The following is a 27967-nucleotide window of genomic DNA, read 5'->3' as shown; positions in this document are numbered from 1 at the left end:
CCACAGCACACGCTCCCCGTGTCCCCTGGGGAGAGGCCACCCACACACGCAGCTCAGGGCAGTCAGGACGCTCCTTTTACGGAGCCTCACCTGCAGGGCTGGCCTCCAGCCCCGTCCACTGGAAACACCTTCCTTTCCATCTCACCCTTGAGCTCTGCGTCCCTCTCACCCCAGCAGGGAAACAAGTCCATGAGGTGACGTCACATTTAAACGGGCTCTTGGATGCGGGTTCTGCCCTGGGAGACTGGCTCCCACATCTGTGAGTTATTACCTGGTACCCTCTGTGGACCCTCTGCTTCCCGCCCCAACTGTCACTGCGGCTTTTGCCCCATCTCAACCGACCATGAATCAGCCCAACTTGAAGACGCCCCCCGCCCTTGCCCCCCTGCCCTGCAGCCTCCTTTTCCTGGCCATCGGTCCTCAGAAATGTCACACCACTGCATCGCTGGTGTCCCAAGTGCACAGTAACCTCTGCCCCTGAGCCACTGACAGGCCTATACCACTCTGAGGACAGTTACTTCTTCTGCACTGTTTTTGTGAAGAAACCTAGGATTCTGTTTGTTTAATCTGTTAAATGGTCACCACACTAATGAAAAGAACCGAGAAAACAGACAGAACAGTTATGGTTAATGTACTTATAATTTGACAAAAAGGCACTGTTTCCTAGATACTTCATGTGCTTTCTTCTCTGAAACATTTTCAGTTCTTGTCACTGAAACCAGTAAGCAACTGAGCGGCTTCTGTCTGTATCTAAAATGGAAAAACACGTGTTATGAAGGAGCAGCGCAACACGGACCAGCCGGTGGGGTCACGTTCAGAGTGGGCTGTGCTTCTGACTTTCCCCCAATTAGGACGGCACGTGTGAGGGCAAAGGTCCTATGTGGGGACTGGGTGAGATGGGAGTGCAGCAGCACTGCACAAGCCCTGCCCGCCAGTTCCCTTCTAGAAACTCCATACTTTGCCATGTATAATGCGCACCCACGTTTTTGGCCCAAACTTTCAGGGAAAAAAATCTTTCGTTTTAATTTTTCAATTCAAATTTTTATTTGTTTACATTCAGGTACTTATCCTTTGTGTTATAAAGGAATATTAGCATTTACTTTTTAACATATTATGGTGCAAGAAATGTTATGTAACAAATAATTACAAAACACAGGAACAGATACAAGGTACAAGAAATGTTATGTACCGGTAACAAATGTATGATTTTTACTTATCATAGGAGGCCAACAACTCTTCCTCTGCAAGTTCCTCGTAAGTTCACCAAAACCGATGATTGTATTCCAGGGTATTATTTTGCATACGGATATCGCTATTGATTTCTAGAGTTACACTTAACTCATAAGCATAAATAAAAGAATTAAAAACATTTACATATAATAGACATAAAATTAGTACTACCCATGTGTAATGCACATCCTTATTTTTCCCTTACAAATTTGGGCAAAAAAGTAGCATTATACACGGCAAAATACTGTCCTTGGTCTGCAGAGTGTCAGTCAGGAGTGGCTGTTACTGCAGTAAATCGTTCACGCCTGTGTGCTGACAGGCAGGCGCGAGTGTAAACGTCCATGCCTTTACACGTCTGAAGTGGACACGTCTCAACAATAAGCATTCAGACTGCAGGTTTCTCAGACGTCCCTGCTCCCGCTCACTTCCAGGGGTGTGTGTGCCGCTCGCTGGGTGGAGACGCTTACCTGTCTGTCCTGGTCCGTGTGTGCCGGGTAGTCCCTGGCTTTCACCAGCCAGAAAGCGGCAAGCTTTCTGTTGTGGAGCTTCAAATAAGTCTTTCCTAAAAGAAGCAAGTTTTTGCTGTAGAAGTTCGGATCCACTGTTTGCAAGAAGGAAAAACAAACTGATCTCAGATGAAACAGTACTGTTATTTTTTGGTCTACATTCCAATAATAAATTTGTGTGGTCAGTACACATGTCCAAACTCACAGATTCTCCTGTCCCACTATTCCTATCACAACCACCTGTAAAATGATCACTTACTGAGCATGTACCCTGCCGGGCCCCGCACCGCACACACCTGCCTTTCCACAGCGATTGCCTAAAGCAGCTGCCCCATCTAATAGCTGGGCCCAGGCTCGGCAGCAGGCGCGCTCCCCGGGGCAGGGCCCTGGCTGTACCCGTCTCGTGCCCTGCTGCACCCCAAGTGCCCGCAGCAGAGCCTGGAACCTAACACGCTCTCCACACTCTTGCCGAGTGAGAATGAAATGACGACACGTCACTACGCACACTGGGTTGACCAGTGTGTGCTGAATGTGGGCCACACTTGGAATTTATAATGGAAAGGAGAGAGAAACACGAGCACAACTAAATGTAAAAAGAATGAAAAGAATGCTTTGATAGGTGTACTAATTCTAAAGTACGGGGACCAAGGGAAGCAGGGGGAAAAGCAACTAGCTCTTAGAGGTTACTCTGGGCAGCGTTGGAGGCTGAACAGGATTTTAACAAAGGTGGGGAACACTCTCGGCTGAGGGAGAAATGTCAACAGAAAACCTATGAATGAAAGCATGGGACGGTCCCACGTGCTTCACTAGTTCTTTACCCAGTTTCCTCCTATCAACCGGGACCCTTTATATTCAAAGCACACTCTTTCCTGCATATAGTTTAAGTCCATTTGCTCCTCAGCCAGAAACTCTAATTTGAACATACTGGTGAGATGCCATTGGGTGTACTTAAGGTTTCCCTGGGGTGAAGTCAATTTATTCCTCCATCTTTTTCTCATTTAGCAAATTTGCCCAGCATCATCCTAAACAACGAGGATGCAATTGTGAGACAATGAAGTCCCGTCCTCCCTGATCTGGTCTTAGACACGTAAACAAACACTCCTGCGTGGAGTGATAAGGCTGAGGCCCTTTGATGGAACTCCGCCGCCAGACGGGCCGGGAGGGAAGACCGCAGAGCCAGCGACCTCCGGGCTACGACTGGAGAAGACTGCACTTAACCAGCAGCACTGTCTTCTCCGCAGCACCGCGAGACCACATTTTTCTCATCACCCCAACCCTCACGTCTCTACCGCCCTGGCTTTACATCCCTTTGGGGAAACGTTGTTCCTAGATTCATCTTCACGACATGTCAAGCGACCATGATGAGAATGGCAGAGGAAGGCAGTAACAGTCAGAACAAACGTATCACAGAGAGTGTGTTAACATTCAGACAGTTCTTTAGAAAAAAACGGTTTTTTAAGAGTGCTTTGTTATCATGAAAGCATTTGGACAAGTCCATATGAACAGGCTCTCAAATTTAAAACAGTCTAATTTTCTGATTACAGAAATGTATTTCAGCCTTCTCTAGTTGGTGCTGCTAATATTAAAAAGAATCAAGTTAGGATGGGCTGGTGTCAGTTTAGTAGGCTGGCCATTTCTTCTAAGCACAAGTGATAGGAAAAGTAGACAATAGGAAAAGTAGACAGTATCTGCAACGGAATAAAAACTGGCCTGGTTTAAAACCTGACAGTTCCATTGAAATGCCTCTAATTAGCTGTGTGGTCTTAAATGAGACTGCTAACCGACAAAGCCTCCTCTCGAAAAGGAAGGCTGGATTTGAAGACATCAAAGGAAGGACCATTCCAGAATCGCAGCTCTAAATTCGGGAGGGCCAAATTCTTACTCAGGTGGTCTTTGCTGAATAAACACTTTAAAAATTGTTTGATAGTGTCTAGTACAAAAGTGTAGCAGAATAAATAACATTTTTCTTTTAAAAATTCCTATTATATATATAAAGTATTCGTACAATTTTAACTAGATTGGTATCTGAAATAAAAAATATTTTACCTTGCTCTGCCCTTTGAAAGTAGCCTAAAGCCTGTTAAAAAACACAACCGAAACACAATGAAAAGGGTTAAAACAGAATCAGTATTAAAAAAATATTTTCTCTAACGATCTATTCCTATGTTAAATATAAGTCAGGAAGTACATTAAAATATCTTAAAATAATGGTCAATTCATCAACAGCGAGCGATAACAGCAAACCCGAACATAAGACTGTTTAGTCACCAGAGCAGGGGACATGTGGCCCCTGCAGTCACGGCTTGGACCAGAGCCACATTGGTGCAGGGGGAGCGTTGCCACGAGCACCTCTGCTCTTCTGACCTTTTTCTTCTGAAATCTTAACAGTGACTCCAGGGGAAAAACTAGATAGAATCCAAAGCTGAACTCAGTGATACACAGGTTGTGCCGGTGAATTTTTCAAAGTCCTTTACTATTGAAATTTCTATGTAACATGTTACTGTGAGGCTGGAATTCTGCTAATTCTTCTTGTCCCACTTGAACTGTTTTTATAATCCATTAACTGACAACCAATTTCCCAAACAAGTAATTTGTCATAGCAGAGCTGACTACCTTTTTACTTGGAAGGCATTCTTTTTAATAATAAATATTTCCCAAATGTGTTTTAATTAAATACCCAATATACTTTACATATAATTCTACGCTACAGCTTTCCAGGCCAAAAAAACCCCAAAAAACTCCTTATGATACAAATACTGGGAAAACGATTTCCACCGATTTCCTGACTGTGAAAATGTTGTGAAGAGTAAACCCAAAATATTTGCCCAGAAATCCCTTTCAAATTTTATTTTTAACAAGAAAAGCAAAAGGCCTGGAAAATACGAGAGAATAGAGTTTGTCAATACCACTTTTTTTTTTAAAGCTTCAATTACTCTTCCTTTGTTGTCAGTACAAACATGTACTTTATTTTCCAGGCAAATGGCTGTTATTCTGCAGAACGTGTACCTAAAACATGCTGAATGACAGCTTCTACCATTCTTGTTCTATTTTATGACTTTTATCTGGTATAAATTTCAAACAGGAAACGAACGTAGATGTTAGCCATGGGCTGCTCTAGCTGACAACACACCCGACACACCTGAGTTGCCAGCCACTCACCTAGGAAACCCACTCACCAGTGTGGACAGAGGTGCTAAGAAGCCTTGTGAGAAACGTGCTAGGCCCTCACTGCTCAGTCCAGATGTGTGTACACTGCAAACGGCCCCGCAGTTAGGAAACCGGCACTAAGGACACGAGGACAGCACACACCTCCTCATAAGTGGAGCTGGGAGGGGTCGCAAACAGCATTTTAGCAATCCTCCTCTGATACCAAGGCATTTCAGCAAACGTATAACACCTACAGGGAAATGAAAGAACATTCATACATTCGAACCGTACCCTTTGTGCCCTTAAAGACAGATACAAAAGGAATCTTCTAGTGTCCATTTAAACAGTTTGGACTTGGCAAATATTTAGTAGGCTAGACCTCCCACTGCGTTCATTATCTAGATGCGGCTTCCTGATGCATCAGTCAGGGTGCATTGTGGGATAAAACAAAGAGGCCGCGATCACACTCGCAATGGTAACAGAGTCTTCACTGAGGGCTCATTTTCTGCCAGGTGCTACGCTCAGGGGTTTGTTCTCTCTCACCTTATAACTAAATGAGAGGGGATCATTGCCCTATTTTTTCACATGGGAAAAACTAACTCAGAAGTTAAAAAAGAATCAAGAAAAATTACAAAGTGAGCATGATACGCATAAAACAGTGGCAAGTTTAAGTCCCCATATTTAAGAGTGAGGCAAACAGTCACCACACGACGATTCTGACAAGTTTCCGAAATGAGCAGGAAACAGTGTTGGACGTTGGACTAGTCTGACCGTGTGGCCAAGACTGTGTCTCACTCATGTTTGCTCCCTGGTCTCTGCCTTAGTGACCATCCCTCAGCTGTCCCCTTCCTCAGTAGGTGGTGAGTTTCATGCGTCCTTCCTTTAGACCTCTTTCCAAAGAGCTTCATACAGGACTGTTTACATTGTTACACCTCTTACAAGGAATATTTAGCTCTGCAGACTATACACCCAAAGAAAACAGTGGCGAACCTTCCTCAAGAAAGACTCTTAAACCAGGAAGCAGGTGACACACACTGGCGCACGCTCACACCAGCCAAGTACGATGTACAGTGGACAAAGGTTACATGAGAACACAAAGCTCCCAGGGTCAGCTGGCATGTTCCTCAGATGACAGGACGCCTCAGACCCACTGCAGACAGACGGCCTCTCGGCCCTGCCGGGTCTCTGCAGTGGACCGTGAGCCCATTTCACGCAGCCTGGGCAAGGAGAGTTTCCCACCCAACATGGGGAATTTTAAAGGACGAACAAAAGTTTTAAGACCTGTCAGTCTTAGTACAGTAGTCCCCCCTTAGCCATGGTTTCACTTCCTGCGGTTTCAGTTGCCATTGTCCAACTATGAAATGGAAAATTCCAGAAATAAATAAATCTTAACTTTTAAATTGCACTCCCTTCCAGGCAGCGTGATGCATCTCGCATGACCTGCTCCATCCTGCGAGGACGGGGGCCGTCCCTGTGCCCAGCATCACGCACTAGGGGCTCCCCACACATTAGTCTCTTAGCAGCCGCCTCGTCTTATCACATCAGCGGTCAGGTGTCGCACGCAGTGCTTGTGGTCTGGTCACCCTTACTCCACCTCACAACGGCCCCAAAGCGCTCAAGCAGTGACGCTGGCAATTTGGATACGCCATAAAGAAGCCGGGTAGTGTCCTTCAGGAGGAAAGGTGAGTTTACATAGGGAAAAACCAGCATACGTAGGGCTCGGTACTGTCCGCAGTTCCAGGCGTCCACTGGGGGTCTTGGAATGTGTCCCCTACGGATAAGGGGGGACGACTGTACATGTTTCTAAATGATCTGCATAATAAGGTTTAACATGATCACAATCAATTTATTAGTATTTTCTAACAGTACATGCCCAACCACTAGTTAATTTAATGGCTTAAACACTCTTGACTTCCAAGTGAATATTTTAAAATATTTTACATCTTGCTTTTCATATACTACAAAGTAAGATCATATTAAATAACACTGAACATTTAATTTAAATAAATTTTCTTACCAAATACCCATAAGGTGAATTGAGGTGGCATCTTTAGGGTTCAATTCAATTGCTTTCTAACAAGAAATGAGAAAATCAGTCATTTGTTTTTTAAACACCACTGAGCACTTTACTATGTTTGCTGAAGACGCAATGATGTAAAAACCATCTGCAACGCTGCATTTCAGTCTATGATGCTCAACACCAATTTGTTTCCCCTGATTCTGTAACTGGTTAACGTGGTTTCCATACACAATTAAATGACTTGTACGAAGGTTACTGGTTTTTAGGGTCAGAAACTGACAATAGGGTTGATGAGAAAAAACATGAAATTTGTCAGTGAAACTAATTCTGAGAATGGTGCCCTATAGCGCTCACTGTTCTTTCTAAATTAAAAGAAAAATAAGGAAGTTCTTTTTGCCAAGTCCTATATGACTACTGAGTACAAAGTACTCTTTCCTAAAAGAACAAAGAACATCATGGTAGAAAGTCTCGTCCTGCATGCAGATTTTGCTCAACTTCCCCATCTATATTTAGCCAAGAAAAAATACTACTTATTCACAGAATTTGTTACTAGAATAATTCTGTATAATGTAAAATATGCTGATAGTCTCCCTAGTTTCTATTTCCTATGCGAAAGTCTGATGTGAATTAGTGTAAAGCATAAACCACAGAATAACTTTATAGAAATTACTCCTCCTTTTATCCATTACTTTGTTGAAAAGTAAGGAAATTTCACAGATTAACATTATTCCATTAAAAATAAAAGACCCCTTTTTAAAAACTGAGACCTCCTAGCTGATGCTTTTCTGTACACACATATTTTCACGTTCAGTTGGTAATGTGTGAGACGCGTTTTCAACTATTTGTACCGGTTACCAGTGTGGGCTCTGAAGCCAGATACCAGGGTTCAACCACAACTCGGTGGCTTCTGACTTTTTGACCTTGGCATATCTGGGTTTGCTTTTATAGAACTGAGAAGGTACCACAGCACCCGCAGGGGGTGGTGGTGAAACTGAAACGAGCAAGTAACAAGAGGTGCTTAACGCAGTCCTATCGTCCGTCACCAGCATCATCCTCGTTTTACTTTTCTTAAGTACCAGGCACTTCAACCTTGCTTTACTCACATGAATACGAACCAGCACTGATCTCAAGTTTACTATCAATACAGTGATACGATTTATAGTAAAATATATTTAAAGTGTATCCTTGCCCGTTGGCAGGCGCATGAGAAACTCAAGCACCACATGAAATTATTTAACTATTTAAGAATGGCACAGATCCAGAACCATTCTACATGCAAAAGAAAGTCCATTCGTCATGTGCAATTGACGCCTGGGCTACGGGAGTGCAGCCGTCTCATGGGTGGGAGGGGCTACTCTCAAGCAAACCTTTTCATAATTCTTCCTGCCATTAGTTTAAGTCTTCAAAAACGACCAGAATAATTCCTTCCGACATCAGCTATAATAGTGGAATTTGAAGTAGTAGTATAAATGATAAAAAATTGTCATTTTTAAATATACTTAACACACATACATTTGAAAGCTTATACAAAACATTGTTTTTTTTCCAAATATAACCTATAGCCTTCACTGTTTCTTTAAAGTATACATTAATACATTTTCTGCAATTTTTCATTATTCACTTTGGAAGTTACTTGTCATGTATTTTTACATCTCAAGACACAGAGTAACGTAGAAGATTTATCTAACGCCATGGAGCAAAATACTGTATTTCATTGAGTGTAAGATACCATAAAAATTATGACACGTTATTATTTTACAAGCCACTAGAAAAGAAGTGCTGCCAATTACCAGAAGGTGCTGCCAATGACCAAATACCACTGATTACAGAACGCGATCTGAGTTCAAAGGTCGTAAATGTGAAGACTGTACATTATTACTCAACTGAAATACACACACGTGTACACACACTGCTGACGCCTGAATGAGGACCTACGTCTCCTGCCTCCCAGCCCATAGCTCTTTTTCACTGGTCATTAAATACACTGGGCCCTGAGACTATACCCCAGAATTCAGAAACGGTTTCATCAGCCAGCACGTGAGCATTAGCCCTACGGTTTCATCACTTCTTCTCCCTCTGCATTTCTGAGGCGGTGCAGAGTTGTAAGAAGGACACACGCTGGGCCTTCAGTGGCAGCTGTGTGCGCTTTGAGGACAACGCAGTAGAGCGCACGCACGTCAGGAAATATGCACAGTCCTGCAGCATTCCTGGCAGCTCAGGAAGGGCTTACTCTAACTACGTAAATTAACTTGAGGGGAAATATGAAAATGTACAAACACACAGGTCCTACTCGTAACCAGCACTGTCACTGGGGGAGTGGTGAGCCCACTGTCATACTGGAGGGCGGCCGCCCGCCCAGCGGCCAGGGCCTCGGATCGTCCCCTCCTAGCCTCTGCTCCTGGCCCGACTTGGTTGCATCCGCAGGATATTACTGAGTGTGCTGCCTGCACACTGGAACATTCCCCTCGCAACGCTCGCTCTTGGAAGCCAGCAAAGAGCTGGGTTTGACGAGTAATGATGACAAGAAACGTGGAGAAACGGTTGCAGGTCAGAGGCCACCTTGTGCTTTCCTGTCCCAGCCGAGGGTCCCAGGGAATGCAGCGCTCGCTCTCCATGGACCCAGAGACACCAAGCATGACAGAAGCGCCCCTGAGCAGTCAGCCCACCCAATCGGGAGAAACAAACTGTCACTACGTTTTAGGTGGTTTGCGATCTGGCTTCAGGTAAGTGAAACAAATCTACTCAGAAAACTATGACTTTTAAGTTCATCAGTACCTCAAAATGCTCCTTGATGACGTAGGCATTTGCGATTTTAGCCTTGATGCCTTCATAATCTCCAACATCACTAACACAGATTGCATACCACTAAAAATAGAAGGAAAAGGTGTAAGAAGAATAACACTTAATAATATTCCATTCAATACAAGGCAAACCTGAGTAACTATTCCTCAGTGGTCATTCTCACTCAACAAAAAGTTTTTGAGCATAAACACTGTACTAAATATGCTGGAATGTACAAAGAAAAGTGGACTTGGCCCCCAAGGAACTCAAGGATAGGCTAGGACGTGTCTTTGGAGAACTACAGTACAACACAGAGTAGTGAGTCTCTAAGAAATCAATGCAATGTGGGAGTAACAATAATACATGTCGACAGTCTGAATATACATTGAGAAAAATCTGCACCTGAATGACCATCATTTTATTTTTCCATCATCTTTTCGGGGCGCTACCTCTTCTCCCAATCTGCATTGTTAAGGTAACAACGGCCACATTTGTCAGCCTTGACCTAGTCCCCACAGCCATACTTGGACAACAGACCCAGAATGAGCTCATTGGAGTTGCTTCCCTAAGAACGGAATCCAAAACATCGAAGCTCCATAAACCAGGTGCTGTGGAAAGTCACTAGACTTAGGAGAACAATGGTCTGTGGTGAAAGGACGTGCAGATGACAGCAAAGAGGAGAGACGAGAGCCTCAAAGCAACTGAGGCTTAAATTGACCCTGCCTTTGGGTTCTGTGAAGTGTAAGTTTCTTATAATAAACACCCTTCTTTTGTTTGAGTTTATGTCTGTGGGATTCTAATAATTATAACCACAAATACTTTAACACTTAAACTTCTGTTTAAATCTATTTTCCACCAAAATATTTTTATCCTGCAATTTCATTAAAAATTAAAAAGTATACTTTAAATCACACACACACACACACACACACACACACACACACACACCTCTGTAGACTATGCTAATTTAATCTTCATTGGCAGACACCCAGTAGCCCAAATGCAGATGACCAGAGGGGTCACAGAGGGTCTCAAACTTGATGCCCTGATCTTCTCCCATATCTCAGGGCCCTGGATAAAATCACCTCCTCTTATGCACTGAACCACCATATACATACACAATAAACAAAGCTTTTGGATGAGTCCTTAGCATTCTCCCCCGATGAGACTGGCATTTAGTGACCAATTAATTAATGATCACACTAGCAAGAGCTGATGGTAGGAGGTGTGATCGTGGGTGATTTTTATTTCCATATCTGTATTCTTTTTCTCAATTTCCAAAATGCCTATTGTCTATACTGAATTTACATTATTTTTAAAGAAACTTTTAAATAGATATTCTAGCTAAGAAGGGGCAACAGATACTAGATTTACCTTCTTGCCTGAAACTCAGGAAAAAAAAAAAAAGACAAAGTATAAAAAATAAAGAATCTCAAAATACTATCAGGTGACAGTGATACCTGAGAGACAAGAAAAAAATGAGGCGAGCCTAAGAGCTGCTCCATACGACCAGGGACAAAACAAGAACATCCACTCCTGCCCCTGCAACATTGTGCTGGACCTTCTAGCCAGGGAAATTGGGCAAGATCAATAATAAAAGGTGTCCAGATTGGAAAGGAAAAGAGTAATGCTATCTCTATTTATAGATGACATGATCTTATATTGAAAACCCTAAAGAATCTACCAAAAAAACAAATACAAAAAAACCCTAATAGAATCAATGAGTTTAGCAAAGCTATAGGATATAAAAATCAATATGCAAAAATCAGTTGCATTCCTATACACTAGCAATGAACAATCTGAAAATGAAATTAAGAAAACAATTCCAATTATAATAGCATCAAATAGAATAAAATACTTAAGAATAAATTTAACCAAAGAATATTATAAAACACTATTGAATGAAAAAAAGATCTAAGTAAATGAAAAGATAAGCCATGTTCATGGACGAGAAGACATGATGTTGTTACGATAGTAACATTCCCCTAATTGATCTACAGATTCAATATAATCTCTGTCAAAAACCCAATTGGCTCCTTTGCAGAAATTTACAAGCTGTTCCTAAAATTTGTATGGAAATTCAAGGGACTTAGAATAGTCAAAGCAATCTTGAAAAAGAACAAAACTGGAGGACTCACACTTGCTTATTTCAAAACTTACTAAAAAGCTACAGTAACTGAGACATTGTAGCACTGGCATAGGATACACATAAACCAATGGAATAGAACTGAGAGTTCAAAGATAAACCCATACATTTATGTTCAACTGATTTTTGTCAAGGATGCCAAGACCATTCAATGGAGAAAGAACAGTCTTTTCAACAAATGGTGTTAGGAAACTGCATATTTATATGCAAAAAGAATTACTCTGGACTCCTACCACAGCATGTATAAAAGTTAACTCCAAGCGGAGCAAAGACCTAATGTACGAGCTAAAAAATATAAAATTCTGACTAAGAAGCATAGATGAAAATCTGCATAAGCTTGGATTGGGCAAGTTTTTCAGATGTGACATCAAAAATAGAAGCAATCAAAGAAAAATACATTGAACTTCATCAAAATCAAAACTTGTGCATTAAACAACACTGTCAAGAAAGTAAAAAGACAGAATGGAAGGAAAGACTTGCAAATCATATCTAATGAGGGTCTAGTATCTAGAAAAAATGCTCTTACAACTAAACAATAAAAAGACAACCAAGTTTAAAAATCAGAATAGACATTTTCCTAAAGAAGATACACAAATGTCCAATAAGCACATGAAAAGATGCTTAACATCATTAGTAATTAGGAAAATATAAATCAAAACTAGGATGAGATATCCCTTCACACCAACTAGGATCACTACAGTAACAAGTGTTGGTGAGGCAAACAGTGGGTCAACCAACTATAAAACTAGTACAAAAACTAGTACAAAGGTTAAAAGACAAAAGCAGGAAGATCCTGTGTGATTACAACAATAGATTAAGGGATAACCACAAATACGTGCACACAAAAGAGTTTTTAAAATGATAATAAACAAACAAAGTAGTTTGTTTCTAGTAGTTTGTAGTGATTTTAGAATGTGGTTGAACTTAAGCAACCATCAACCTAAAATTGACTGTTACCAACATAGCTTGGTATACATGAAGCACATAGTAACCACAGACCAGAAATCTATAAGACATACAAGAAAGAGAAAAGAATCCAAACACAACACTAGAGAAAGTCATGAACATACAAGAGAGCAAGAAAATAAGAAAGAAGCAAAGAAAAACTACAAAAACAATCATAAAACAATTAATAAAATGGCAATAACTACATACCTATTAATAATTACTTTAAATGTAAATGAACTAAACGCTCCAATCAAAAGACATAGGGTGACTGAATAGATAAAAAATAAGACCTGTACATATGCTGCCTATAAGAGACCCACTTCAGATTGAAAGACACACACAGACAAAGTAAAGGGATGGAAAAAATATTTCATGCAAATGGAAATGAAAAAAAAAAAAGCTGAGGTAGCAATACTTATATCAGACAAAATGGATTTTAAAACAAAGGCTGTAACAAGAGACAAAGAAGGGCATTTCATAACGATAAAGGGATCAATTCAGCAAAAAGATATAACTCTTACAAACATATACACTCCCAACATAGGAGCAGCTAAATAAATAAAGCAGAAATTGATGGACATAAAGAGAGAGATTGACAGTAATACAGTTCTAATAGGGGATGTTAACACCCCACTGACATCAATGGGTAGAGCATCCAGACATGAAATCAACAAAGAAACAGTTGCCTTAAATGACACATTAGACCAGATGGACTTAATTGGTATTTTTAGAGCCTTTCGTCCCAAAGCAGCAGAATACCTATTCTTTTCAAATACACGTGGAACATTTTCCACCATAGACATAGAACATTTTCCACCATAGTCACAGAACATTTTCCATTCACGTTCGGCCACAAAACAAGTCTCAATAAACTTAAGACTGAAATGATATCACAAATTTTCTCTGATACCAATGGTATGAAACTAGAAATCAATTTCAAAAAGAAAACTGAAAAACACACAAACTACATGGAGGCTAAATAACACGTTACTAAACAATGAATGGGTTAACGAGATCAAGGAACAAATAAAAAAAATACCAAGAGACAAAAGAAAATATAACGCAAAATCTATGGGACACAGGCAAAATAGTTATATGAGGGAAATTCACAGCAATCCTACCTCAAGAAACAAGAAAAATCTCAAATAGTCTAATGTTACACCTAAAGGAACTAGGAAAAGAAAAACAAAGCCCAAAGTGAGTAGAAGGAAGAAAATAAAAATCAGAGTGAAAATAAATGAAACAGTTTAAAAAAATAGAAAGGATCAATGAAACAACAGCTGGTTTTTTGAAAAGATAAACAAAATTGATAAACATTTAGCCAGACTCATCAGGAAAAAGAGAGCCTAAAAAAATAAAATCAGAAATGAAAGAGAAGTGACAACTGACACCACAGATATGCAAAAGATTATAAGGAAATACCATGAACAATTATGTGCTAACAAATTGGAAAAAATGGATAAATTCCTAGAAACATACAATCATGCAAGACTGAATCAGGAAGAAACAAAATCTGGACAGATAACTAAGGAAGTCAAATCAGTAATCAAGCCTCCCTCCCCCCACCCACAAACAAAAATTGTGGACCAGATGGCGTCACGGGTGAATTTTACCAAACATTCAAAGAAGAATTAATACAGGTAATTCATGAAACTACTAATACTTTTGTTCAAAACCAAGCATTCACAAAAGCAATTTATCAAACATACTAATGAAGTTAGAATAAATGTTCAAGAATGCAAGGGAAAAAACTTCTTTTTGAAAAAACGATCTGAAAATAAATCTCTTCCCGACTTGAGAAGAGGACCACTCCCTTTTCTATGTAAACAGTGATAACAGACCAACGCCCCCTCGGCACAGGGTAGCGGTTCTGGTACTTTCGGCACCTCACCTTATGAGCTGCAAAGCTTGATTCATTTTTCTCTAGGGCTCTCTTTGCGTACGCTAAGGCTTCATACACCAGGAGCTTTTTCTCCTCAGCGGAGGTTCCGCTAAGCTGAGCTACATCACGTGATGCCCGTGCCAAACGCCACAGTAACTCTGCATCTTCACTAATGTGAAATAGATATAAAACAACCATTTAACTTGCATTTACGAACTGCTCAGGGCCACATGACTAGTGAATACATATGGTCTTTCAGGTCAGTGAGGACACAGCAAGCAACACGATATCAGATGCCATTATTCATAATGTTAAATTTGTTGTTTTCTTTCACACAACTTTATTTGCCAAAATTTCCTACAAAATATCAAACATCATACATAAATATAACTTACCTGTATTATATAAAATGCAACTTCCTTAGAAAATATCTTTGTATTTGAATTCTCTAAACATTCACCTTAGCAAATTCAACACATAACTTGAGGCTTGACTTCATTGCAACTGTGCTTCAGAAAACTCACAAACTGGTTCAGAAAATATCACAAAATACATAAACAGACAGGATCATGTTAAGAAAAACAACGCTGCTGTAGCCCTAGCCCCAAATACAGGATCTGGCACACAACAGGTATATGACAAGTACTTGGTAATGAAGCATTGAGTACAGTAATGGAACCTCAAAATGCACCCTATGCTTGAACGCGTCACCCATGCCCTGATACACGGCATATTTCAAGTAAGGGCACTGGACTCCTAGAAGAACTGCCCTTACATATGATCATATAAAATAAGAAATGTTTAATAAAATGTTACCACAATTAAGAGTTATAAATATTTTAAAAACTAACCTTAAATTCCTTTTTATTAAATGTCTGCCTTTAAGCCTTACAATATTATATATTTCTTAACAAAAACAATTCACACAAAATTTGTAAACTAAAAGTAGCAATAGCATATTTATAATTCAATGAATATGGTTTAACTACCTTATAACTTACTTTTCAGGTAGTTACTGCAGTGAGTATAAAATGCCAAACCAGCCACCTTAAGTTACTGAAGGGAGAATGGAGAAGGAAAAATGGGTCTGACAGATATTTAGGAAGTAAAACTGACAGATCTTGGGGAAAACACTTGTTTGGGGAATCTCAGAAATGGAGCAGAAAATGACTCAATATTTTCAGTTTTGGAGACAAGGTTGATCAGTGACCTGGAAATGCCTTTTAGCCTTATTTGACTTAATTTCTGGGACTGGATCGTCTTCTCCCTGTATCCTCCCCCCCCCCCCCCCCCCACACACAGTGATTCTCTGGACTAAACCTGTGATCTATTAAAACAAAAAAGGTATTTTCAGTTTCTCTAAAAGACTGTTTTTAAAGTGATACACGGATACCATTCAATGGTGGCATAAAATCATCCTAAGTAATATAAATCTTATACCAATAAAAATTTAATTTAAAAGAAATGAGAAATATACAATATAGATGCAATAAACATATTCAACGACGACCTTGTATTATCCAAAGCAAAATAACAAAATGGAGAAAGTATTTCAGCATTCTACTAGAGTAAGCAGAAAAGCCTTTCCTACATCACAGCATACATGCAGCATTTTTAAGTCACTTGATGTAAGAAAAAAACAGCATACTATCAATTAAAGTCTTAAGAAATATTACTTTGAAATAAAAACTTTTTTAAAGCATAAAAATTTCAAGCATCAAGAATCATTTTAAGTGTTAAATAACACAAAAATTTTGAGGAAACCGCAAACCCAGTCCCCTCACATATCACTTACCTTTCCTTGTACTGGGTCAGCAACTGATAAAGTTTTTCTGTTTCTCCACTTTCGTACAGGTAGTCTGCTTGTGCAAGGACTTCCTCAACTCTCGAGACTATAAAAGAAAGAAGAACACAGTAAGGTAGGTCTTCCCAAGCCAGACAACAATAATTCTAAGAAACACAAACACTTTCATATATAAGCAAAAGAAATTAGATACAGAAATCCTCTATAAAGAGATCAGAAATTCTGCAATATGCAGATGTGTCGTAGAAATAATTGTGACACTATCACAGGAAGTGATTTACTTAAACTATGGAGAGTAAAAAATTAGAAAACTGATTCTGGTACTAAATGTGATACATTTTTTAAAATGAAGAAAGGAATTTCCTCTGAAGAGTTTGTGTTACCTTTCCCCTCTTTGTTGTGAGTGCTACTTTTAAGTACCATCCATCATAGGAAATGGTATGATACCCACTGAAAATTATTAATTTGCACGGACTGAACCATAGTATTATTAGATTCTCTTCATGACTTAACTCATACAGATATTATGGAAAGAGTCAAATATGTCATCAAAAACTTACATGATGTTAACTACACAGAGAATCTAAAACTTAACTCCTTGGCTCTATGCTCCAACCATTAACTAGTTTAGACATTACTCCAAAGCACACAAAACTTATAGACAGTGTAATGCTCTAAAAAAGTTGACTAGTTACTGAAGAAAACAGTTGTCTGAATTTTGGGATATTCCAATTATCACTAAGGCATACACACATTTAATGTTGTCTTCTGTAAGGGAGCTGTATTACTCAGCCCTACATATAAGACAATATTCCAATGTTGTTCAGTTAAGTTTATTATTTACCTTGGTATGTTTTAATTAATCATAGTGCATTTGAGGTTAAAACAGTTTTTTGAGTTTTTGAAAAATTAAAATCTAGATCAGCAAAAAAAACAAAACACCTCATGAATTTGACACAACCGTGTGAAGTGGTTTTTATTAAGTTAACATCATGATGTAATCATACTAGTTTAAGAAAAATTAAATGACAATAGCAAAGAAACCCTAAAATTAAATAAAGATTTTTTTCCCACTCTTTAATCCTATTTCAAATTAGTTAGGTGCTAGAGTTTAATAATATTCCCACAGCTGGTTAATTTTCTTAAGTTTGCCTCCCTTTTATTCTTTATATTTATCAGTGGTCTATTCTCCAGATTCGGGTTATAACAATTCAAAGACTCTTAAAAAGAGTAAGTAGTAGTCTCAGCACTCTTAGCAGATATTTGTGGTAGGCAGAACAATGGCTCCAAACATCCTAACCCCTGGAAGCTGTGAAAACGTACAGCTTGCATGGCAAAGGGGCATTACGTTTGGGGATGGAATTAAGGTGCTAATCAGCTGACATCAAAGAAGGAAATTACCTTGGATTAGCCAATAGGTGGGGCCAATATAAACACAGGAGTCCCTAATGGGGAAGAGGTGTGACAGTGGGCCCAAGGTCAGAGCGAAGTGACTGCTGGCTGTGAGCATGGAGGAAAGGGACGGCCTCTGAAAGCTGAGACACCAGGAAACATTCTCCCTGAAGCCTCCACAAGGGACACAGCCCTGCCCTCACCTTGATTTCAATCCAGTGGCGCTCGCTTATCAGACTAAACGTAGCTGATACGGTACATCTGAACGTGCACATGACACGTGTATGATACGCATATGTGTAAGTAGCAAAGTTACATTTAATTCTATTTGTTGAATTTTCTCCAACTCCCTGAGGAGACTTACAGAGACCACTGTCCTTAACATGATCTAGGAACTCTACATCTCATCACTCATGTAATTAAAAATGGAGAAATCGACTGAAAAATTTAACATAGTTTAAATCATTTTTGTATTCTTCTTTTATAACTTCTTAAATCACTGATCTCCAATTACTTTATTATACAGTACAATAGCACAAACTATAGTATCCAGGCTTTAAATCTATATATTTATATGTAGATATATACATATATATAGATACATATAGATATATACAGATATAGATCTATAAATAGACAGACAGATAGATGCTTTTCCCTGATTCTGATCAGAAGTTTCTGAAATCACTTACTGTGCAATTTATAAGGACAAATACACTGCCTCTGACACTGCAGACTCACAGGCACTAGGACGGGAGCAGGCAGACCCCTCACACACCTGCAAATCAACTGGTTTTAACTTGTTTAATGCTCTGTGCTTTTCCTGAAAATATTTGAAAATGAGCTGTTACTGACATCAAGAGACCATAGTCTATAAATGGACTAAACTTTCAAAGTAAATTAGTTTTCAACTTAAGAAGTGAATAAATATCCCAAGATGAATGGAGACACTAATTCAACCTACAGCTGTACAATGGAAAAATACGGCCCACGATGTGACATAGTGCATATGTAAGTTGGTAAACTTTGATTTTCTAGTTTCCTTGCTAAGTGTAGTCTTAGCCAAGTGAGAGGAATGAAATACTCCACCCTAGGCAAGCAAACAGCTCTATTTCTGAAGTTCCTCCAGGGAGCACTTATGAAGCAGAAAGTGAGTACCTAGATTTCCTAGATACGCTAAGATTTTTCTAGACACTATAAGGCTGTAAGTACAGCAACATCATAAAATCTAAGGCAAGACTTTTTTCACACCATAATACTCGGCGGTACTGGGAGTGCGCGGAGCCTCCCGAAGTGCCCTGGGCAGTACAGAGGGATCCGTGTACGGAGGGGGCACTGACCCGCTCTGCAGGGTCCTCGTACAGAGAATCAGTAGAAGAACATGAAAAGGCAACGGCAGTGACTGTGAAGAGCAGGCGAGCTGAGCCACTTGGAACCAGCTGTTAAGCATTTTACAAGTGGACTTTCACACACAGATACTGTGAATGCATTAGCATATCTTGAGGGGCTTTGAATTTTGCCTCTTTCAAGGAAATAATAAAAATTTTTCTCCTGGACTGCTTCAATTACTGCTGATAAGTAGGTATGCTGTGGTAAATATAGACATAATCATTTAAAAAAATGAGTCCTACAATCAAAAATATATACATGTCCTTGGATTAATTTCTAAAACAGTCTCACTTTTAATGATTTAATCTCAGTAAAGGGAGAAGAAAAAATATTTTTAATTGGCTTCAATGAGCATGAAGCAGATCTAAAGATAATCAAGCAGAAGTTTTGATGAGTGTAATTAGTTGAAGACCAATTCCTAAAAAAATGAAAAATAGCAGAGAAGGGCGACAGATGACAATAAAACTTGTAAGGACACCAATGAAGTTATATTTTCATAAGTTAGAAAAAAATGGTTTCTATAGTTTACCAATAATTGATGATTTTTTTCAAGGGCTGTGGCTTAGTGTCACAAATTATATGAACAACATGTCAACCAACTAATTATAAAATAAGGTTATGTTTAAAAAAAAAGCTAAAGAAAATCAAAGAAAGCTAAATGAATATCCATATTCTGTTCTTCGCATTAATGTTTTAAGTGCTCAAGTTATGCTTGAAAATAGAGAAAGGATTAAAAAACATAGGACAGTTTTCATTAAAATTTGTAATAAAAACAACGAATTTAGTTTTCAGAATATGTTATAGCTTGGAATGTTAAAATGTTATTTTTTTTCAAAGTTTTATTTAGTGCTAGATTGGAACTAACTTTTAGAGTTATTTTTGTACATACATACTTTTATTTTTATGTTGCAGAGGAAGTTGTGACTTCTTTTGAATAGTCTGTATATGAACATAGGTATAAGCCAGCTAAAATGAAAGAATTAGCATGTACTGGATAAAAAGAATCAGAATTTCTATAGTAATAAACACTTAGAACGTCACACAAACTCGTGGCCCCCATGACAACTGTATACATATACCAGGCAAGTACTGGTCCCAGACACAGCTTTGCTGCAGTCTCTCACGCGTTGCAAAAAAGAAGTAACATCCAGCACCTGAATGTTAAATAAAAAAAGCTGGACGGCTAGGTCACTGCACCCCATTTCCTTTTCCAAACTTTATAAATTCTAGTTTAGTCACATGCTTGATATGTAATCCTATAACTACTATCTCTTCTTCAATAAGTTCAGAATGGTAGCTTTAAATAACTCTAAAGCTAGTGTAACACCACAGCAATAAGGAAAGAAAAGAATCATTGTAGCTTTATAAAGTAGGGATTGGCAACTTTTTCTATAAGGGATCCATAGCGTAAATATCTTAGGCTTTGCTGGCCAGATATGGTCTCTGTGGTATATTCTTCCCCATCCCACAATCCCTGGACCCTTTAAAAATGTAACAAATATTCTTAGCCCAAGGGTCCTATACAAGTATAAAGTGTTAATAGGGTGTTTCTCACTGAAGGAGCTCTAGTTACTAGAAGAACATATATCAAACTGACAAGTAGAGAAAAGTAGAAAATAATCTAGCCTATAACGATAGTAGTTTCAATGTCTATTCAAAAATAACTAAGTTACTAACAAAAAAGACAAACATAAATCACTAAGCGTTCAGGAGTTTAGCTTAGACTTACCTTTGGCTGTGGCATGAACCACAGCAGCCCGAGAGATGACCTGATAAGTTTCAAATCCCAAATAAGACAAGGCTGAGAATAAAAGGCTTCTTCTGAAAGCCCCTGGGTTTCCCATCACCTATGGAAACAATTATGGTCAGAATTAATTAAACAGAAAATGTGAAGCAACTACCACACCAAGTTAAAATTACGTCACTTTTCTCCCACCCCCAAAGCAACCAATCCCAAGAATACTGGAAGTTCCGAATTTACTTCATTAAATGCGTCAGTAAAATGATTTCACGTTATTACTTTCAATGGAGTGCATGTTCTGTTAGGATTCATAAGAGTGGTTAAGGGTGGTAGCTAAATCTAAGAATCAGTCATGCAGGTAAGTGCTGGATTGGAAGAGCTACATTTTATTTGAGGAGGCACGGATATCAAAATGGTATGAAATAAACTATGAGACACCAACATATACATACCAATTTTAAGAATAAACAAGATGAAAAAGACCAAAAAAAACCAGACAAGATGAAAATATCAAATATGGTTAATTTCTACACATAAAAAACGTACACGGCTTTAAGTAAAGATGTCTTCAAAAGTGATCCACAAAACTCAGTTTTTCAATAAACAACGAATAAAATAAAGAGTATATCCAAAGAGATTTAGAAATTAATTTTCATAATCATGGTCAGAATTCTCAAGACCAATGGCAAAGGAGGAATATATGGGTCTCACTTCCCTTCTCCCACAACAATTTTTCTCTGTCATGTAGCATTTTTCTTTTTCTTTCTTTTTCCATTTCTGTTGATTCATTCCCATCAGTATAAAAATAAGCTATACTTTCTTTGTGAGCTGTGTTCTTTCCCTTCTTAAAAGCAAACACCAAAGCTTCCCCTTACCCCCTTCAGACTCATTTTCCAACTTCTCTTTTCAGCAAAACTCTTTTACAAACTTGTGTTTACTCTATCCCTACCCCCTCTTCCCATTCTCTCTTGAACTCATGCCAATCACACTTTTATCCCCACAATTCCACTGAGGATCCTGACGTTACTAAGTAACAAAGGGCACTGCTATTTCCGATGGTCATTCTGAATTCCCATCTTACTTGACCTTTCAACAGCATTTGCTAGATGATCACTCTCTCCTTTTTAAAAAAAATCATGATTGGATGTTTAATTTTTTAAAGCAGCTTTACTGAGGTAAATGATATACAATAAACTGCACATACATAATGGGTACAATTTAAGACATGCGTATAAACCCGTAAAGCCATCACCATCAGCACAATCAAGATAATGAATATATCCAGCAACCCCCAATCTCCTCAGGCCCCTCTGTAATAACATCCAGCCCCTTTCCCAGCACTTGCTGCGTCCTCTCACTCTTGAAACATTTTCACTTAGCTTTTGAAATACTACTCTATTGAATTTCCTCGTTTCAACACCTGTTCCTTTTGTTGGTTCCTCATCTCCAATACCTCACTGTCCAGGTGTGTCCTGGGCTTAGTCCCAGACCTTGTTTTCTCTATTTGTATCATTTTGGTGATCTCATTTCATTTCATGACTTGTTACCATCAACATGTCAAAAACATGCAAACGTAACGAGCCCAGTGTCTCCTCTAAACTTCAGAACCCTAAATCCAGCTGCCTAATCAACACTTATCTTCACATGAAGTACAACAGGAACTTCAAGTTTATCAGCCAAAACAGCTACTGTTTCCCTCAGTTTTCCCTTTCACGGTAAATGACAACTCGATTCTTCTGATTGTGCAGGTTAAGAAAACAAACACAACCCACCCCTGGTTCACATTTTGACTTCTCCTAAGTATCCAGAGTAGGAATGAGGAATCAGGAATCCAACACATTCCAATGTGCTCAGTGCTTTATTATCGTCTTGAGCATGAGTATACAAGATACTGAACCCAAAGGGATTTGAAACAAGGTAACGGCAAAGTAGTCAAACTAAATTTGATGTAGTCACATTTTTAACATTTAATTTTCTGAGTTTATTTGCATTTACCAAAGAGAAGCATGGTTGGGGGTGTTTGTACTTTAAAAGCTGGTGCCAGAGGTCTGGCTTCCAATCAGCCTGAATCTACGTGCTTACTAAAATACCCCCTTTTGGGACACTGACAAATCTTGGTGTACCCTCCATTACTGGGAGCCACTAAGAATAAAGTCAGCTGCTTGAACAATCACAATGACTGGATGACAGCAAGAGCTAGGGAAGGGTTGAACAAGAAGGTTCATCTCCTACACAAGCCACTCCTTCAGGCCTGGGAGAGGGGGCTGTTTCACCCAGTGCATAGAAACCAACACAGAGAGTCAAGGAAAACGAAGAAAGAGAAAAATATGCTCCAAAGGAAAGCAAGATAAAAGCTTGGAAAATGACCTTAATGAAACAGAGAAAAGTAATTTACCTAATAAAGAGTTCAAAATAACAGTCATAAAGATGCTCACTGAGCTCAGGGGGAAAATGAACAACGTAAGAATTTTAACAAAGAGAAAATATAAGAAAATACCAAACAGAAGTCACACAGCTGAAGAATACAATAACTGAATTGAAAAAATACAAGAGAGGTTCAACAGCAGAAGAGATGAAGTTGAAGAAAGGATCAATGAATTCAAAGACAGGGCAATGGAACTCACCCAATCAGAGCAGCAAAAAATATAAAGAATGAAAAAGAGGGAAGATAGCTTAAGGAACTTATGTGACATCGAGCTGACCAACATTTGTATTATGGGATTCTAGAAGGAGAAGAAAGAAAGGAAGAAAAGGGCACAAGGCTTAGTTGAAGAATTAATTGCTGAATACTTCCCTAACCTGGAGAAAAAAACATTCATTCAAATCCAGGAAACCCAGGGAATTAGAAATAAGATTAATCCAAAGAGACTCATGAGACACATTATTAATTAAAGTATCAAAAGACAAAAAAGAGAGTCAACAATACAGTAAAAGGATCACATGCCATGATCAAGTGGGATTTATTCCAGGAAAGCAAGGACGGTTCAATAGCCACCTATCAATCAATGTGATACACCACACTAACAAAATGAAGGCCATAAATCAGTAACCACCTCAACTGGTGCAGAAAAAGCATTTGACAAAATTCAACCTCTATTTATGATAAAATTCTCAACAAGGTGGGTATAGAGGGAACATACGTCAACATAATAAAGGCCATGTATGACAAACCCACAGCTAACGTCATACCCAACAGTGTAAAGCTGAAAGCTTTTCCTCTAAGATGAGACAAAACAAGGATGCCAACCCTTGCCACTTTTATTCAACATAGTGTTGGAAGTCCTAGCCAGAGCAATTGGATGAGAAAGAGAAATAAAAGGCTTCTAAATCTGAAAGAAGTAAAATTGTCACTATTTGCACATGACATGATATTATATCATAAAAACTCTAAGGACTCCACCAAAAAACTGTTAGAACTAAAGACATACTCAGGCAAGTTGTAAGATATAAAATCAATATACACAAACCTGTTGTGTTTTCATATACTAATAACAAAAGATCAGAAAGAGAATTTTAAGAAAACAATCCCATTTACAATTTCATCAACAAGAATACCTAAGAATAAATTTAACCAAGGAGGTTAAATTTAAAAATCTGTACACTGAAAACTGTAATACATTGATGAAAGAAATTGAGGAGGACACAAATCCATGCTCATGAATTTGAAGAATATTGTTAAAATGTTCATACTACACAAAGCAATGTGCAGATTCAATGCAATCCCTATCAAAATTCTGAGGGTGTTTTTCACACAAATAGAACAAATAATCCTAAAATTTGTATGGAACCATAAAAGATCCTGAATAGTCAAAGCAATCTTGAGAAAGAACGAAGTTGGAGGCATCACAGTCCCTGACTTCAAACTATATACTACATGGCTATGGTAATCAAAACAGTATGGTATTGGCATAAAAACAGACACATAGATTAATGGAACAAAACAGAGAGCCCAGAAATAAACCCACACATATTTGATCAATTTATTTATGACTAAGGAGCCAAGAATATATCAATACAATGGGGAAAGGACAGTCTCTTCAATATATGGCATTGGCAAAACTGAACAGATACATGCAAAAGAATGAAACTGAACCACTAACTTACACCATACACACAATTAACTCAAATTGGATTAAAGACTTGAACATTAAGACCTGAAACCATAAAACTCCTAGAAGAAAATACAGGTGATAAGCTCCTTGACTTCAGTCTCGGCACTAATTTTTTTGGATTTGAAAACAAAAGCAAAGGCAAAAGAAGCAAAAATAAAGCAGTGGGACTTTATGAAACTAAAAAGCTTCTGCACAGCAAAGGAAACCATCAACAAAATTAAAAGGCAACCTACCAAATGGGAGAAAACACTTGCAAATCATATATGTGATAAGGGATTAGTATCCAAAACATATTTTTAGAAACTCATACAACTCAATAGACAAAAACCAAACAATTTGATTTAAAAAATGGGCAGAGGATCTAAAGAGACCGTTTCCCAAAGACACACAATGGCCAACAGGTACATGAAAAGATGCTCAACATCACTAATCATCAGGGAAATGCAAAACAAAACCACAATAAGATATCACCTCACACCTGTCAGCATGGATGTTATCAAAAAGAAAAGAAATAACAAGTGTTGGCGAGAATGTGGAGAAAAGGGAATCCTCATGCACTGTTGGTGGGAATGTAAATTGGTGCACCCACTATGGAAAACAGTATCGACATTCCCCAAAACATTAAAAATAGAACTGCCTTGTGATCCAGCAGTTTCACTTCTGAATATTTATCCAAAGGAAATGAAAACACTTAACTCAAAAAGATATATGCACCCTCACGTTCATTGCAGTATTATTTACAATAGCCAAGAAATGAAAGCAACCTACAAGTAAATGTCCATAGATGAATGGATAAATAAATATGGTATATCTATACAATGGAATATTATTCAGCCATAAAAAGAATGAAATTTCACCATGGATGGACCTTGAGGGCATTATGCTAAAGTGAAATAAGTCAGACAGAGAACGACAAGTACCATATGATTTAACTTATATGTGGAATCTAAAAAAAAAAAAAAAATTCCAAACTCATAAATACAGAAAACAGATAGACTGGTGGTTACCAGAAGCAGGGGGCAGAGGTGGGTGAAATGGGACAAGGCAATCAAAGATACAAACTGCCAGCTTTTAAAAATAAGTCCTGGGAATTTAATGTACAGTGTGGTTACTATAGTTAATAATGTATTATATATTTGAAAGTTGCTAAGAGAGTAAATCATAAACATTCTCATCAGAAGAAAAAAATAACTGTGTAGAGATGGATGTTAACTAAACTTACTGTGGTGACTATTTACAATATACATAAGTATCGAATCATTATTTTGTACACCTGAAATCAAAGTTATATGTCAATTATATCTCAATAAATAAATAAATTAAAAATAAAACGGCCCCTGTAGATCCCCGCCTTCTGGTATTTACTCCCTTGAGTAACCCCATCTCCTTAAATATAGTCTGACCTTCCTGACTACCCTGGAAGAAACTGAGTATGCAGAAGTGAAGGAAATTGACAGAATACTATTATTTAATATACAAATTTTGCTTATTGTCCCAATGCTGTCCTTTATACCAACTATTTTCTCTCCCACACAGGATCGAATCCTGATTATGTATTGCATTTAGTTGTCATGTTTCTTTAGTCCCTCCGGTTGTTGACTTTTGTCTTACCCTTGCTATCTTGCTTCTCTAGTTTTCAGTTTTGAAGCACAGTGGCTGTGTGCAGCGCATAGGCTCTGGAGAGAATCTATCTGCCATCAAATCCAACATCTTTCTAACTGTGAGACTTAGACACATTACTTAATCTATTTTAGTTTCCTCTTTTAAAAAATGGTTAAAGTGACAGTTCTGACTTCATAGGGTGGAAATGAAGATTAAATGAGGCAATACTTAACACAATGACTGGCTATATAGGAAGACTTCAATAAATGTTAGCTATTATTACCTAAAGTATGATCACATCACTAAAATAGTTTTAAATTCACCGATGCTGTAATTTGAAAACTGGAACTAACCAGTTTCCTCCCACCCTTTTGCATACATCATCCAACAGCAGCACATCTTCCTATAAGCTCTTGGGAGCAAAAGGGGGCAAACCTTACTGTCTTTCATTACCGCCTACCCCAACCCAGTAACTCTGCACATAGTCAAAAATGTGCATTTTAGAGTATGAAATAATGAAACATCTAGTTCAAATGACATATACCGTATGCACCAATGCCCGGTCTCGCCCTCCACTCCTGTTTCAGAAATAAAGGAAAGCCCGAACAGTGTAACACAAATGCCAAAACCGGCACTACAATCCAACATCTATCTCAGCATTCTTCCTTAACATTATGCAGGCAAAGCGAGCAACTCAAATGATAATAATAATAAAAAGACCTCAATAGTACCAAATCTCTGCTTCTGAGTCGCAGGAATTTTCAAAATCCCACCACAAACGTTTCAGTCCGCTAGACTGACAGCCGCAGGCGCGGTTACCGTAACCGGCATCGCGAAAGGGAACTTTCACAGCGGCCGAGGTTCTCCCCGCTCCGGCTGTTGTCACACAGGACGGACAGCGTCTCGGGGAGCGCAAGCGGGGGACTTCACACAGGTAAAGGACGAGGACCTGTCGGTCGCGGGAGTCTCTGGGGACGCCCGGCCCGAGTTCCTTCCTCAGTTCACCACTTTCCCTAAGACGGCGCGGGCCGCTAGCGGAGGGGAAGCGGGAGCGAGGACGGCGGGTTAGTTACCTCAGACCCGCCGAGTCGCCAACGCCCGCACGTGCCGCGGCTGCCAGCAGCACCTGTCGAAAGCCGAAGTCCCCAGGCGATGCCACGTCCCGACGGGAGAAAACGCCAGAGCCGCGCTGACAGCGCCATGACCTACTCGCGCGCTTGACACTTCAACTCCTAGGCCGCCGAGGAGCAAGCGGGGCGGGGCGAAA

The 27967-nt window shown here is 39.0% G+C and overlaps 1 protein-coding gene across 3 annotated transcripts; it reads right to left on the bottom strand.

The window, feature by feature from the left end:
• Positions 1–620: 620 nt before the first annotated feature.
• On the bottom strand, positions 621–27967 carry RMDN1 (regulator of microtubule dynamics 1). 3 transcript variants are annotated; one of them, XR_012491812.1, is made up of 10 exons: positions 27774–27966; positions 20975–21092; positions 16456–16552; positions 14670–14829; positions 9679–9768; positions 6901–6956; positions 4913–5133; positions 3783–3813; positions 1698–1831; positions 621–750 (listed from the first exon to the last, which is right to left on the bottom strand). XR_012491812.1 is itself a non-coding variant. In XM_019726263.2 (10 exons), the coding sequence occupies exons 1-10, from the start codon at positions 27900–27902 to the stop codon at positions 700–702; spliced, it is 915 nt and encodes a 304-aa protein (XP_019581822.2). In that variant the 5' UTR covers positions 27903–27967; the 3' UTR covers positions 621–699. The 3 variants fall into 3 exon arrangements, 2 of the variants coding, with proteins under 2 accessions (XP_019581822.2, XP_019581821.2); XM_019726263.2 differs by having other exon boundaries at positions 1698–1792; positions 5046–5133; positions 27774–27967; XM_019726262.2 differs by having other exon boundaries at positions 5046–5133; positions 27774–27965.

This window comes from Rhinolophus sinicus, linkage group LG14 (genome assembly GCF_036562045.2).
Source record: "Rhinolophus sinicus isolate RSC01 linkage group LG14, ASM3656204v1, whole genome shotgun sequence".
Lineage (NCBI taxonomy): Eukaryota > Metazoa > Chordata > Mammalia > Chiroptera > Rhinolophidae > Rhinolophus > Rhinolophus sinicus.
The sequence above is the reverse complement of the archived record's forward strand: the minus strand, read 5'-3'. Positions and strand labels throughout refer to the sequence as shown.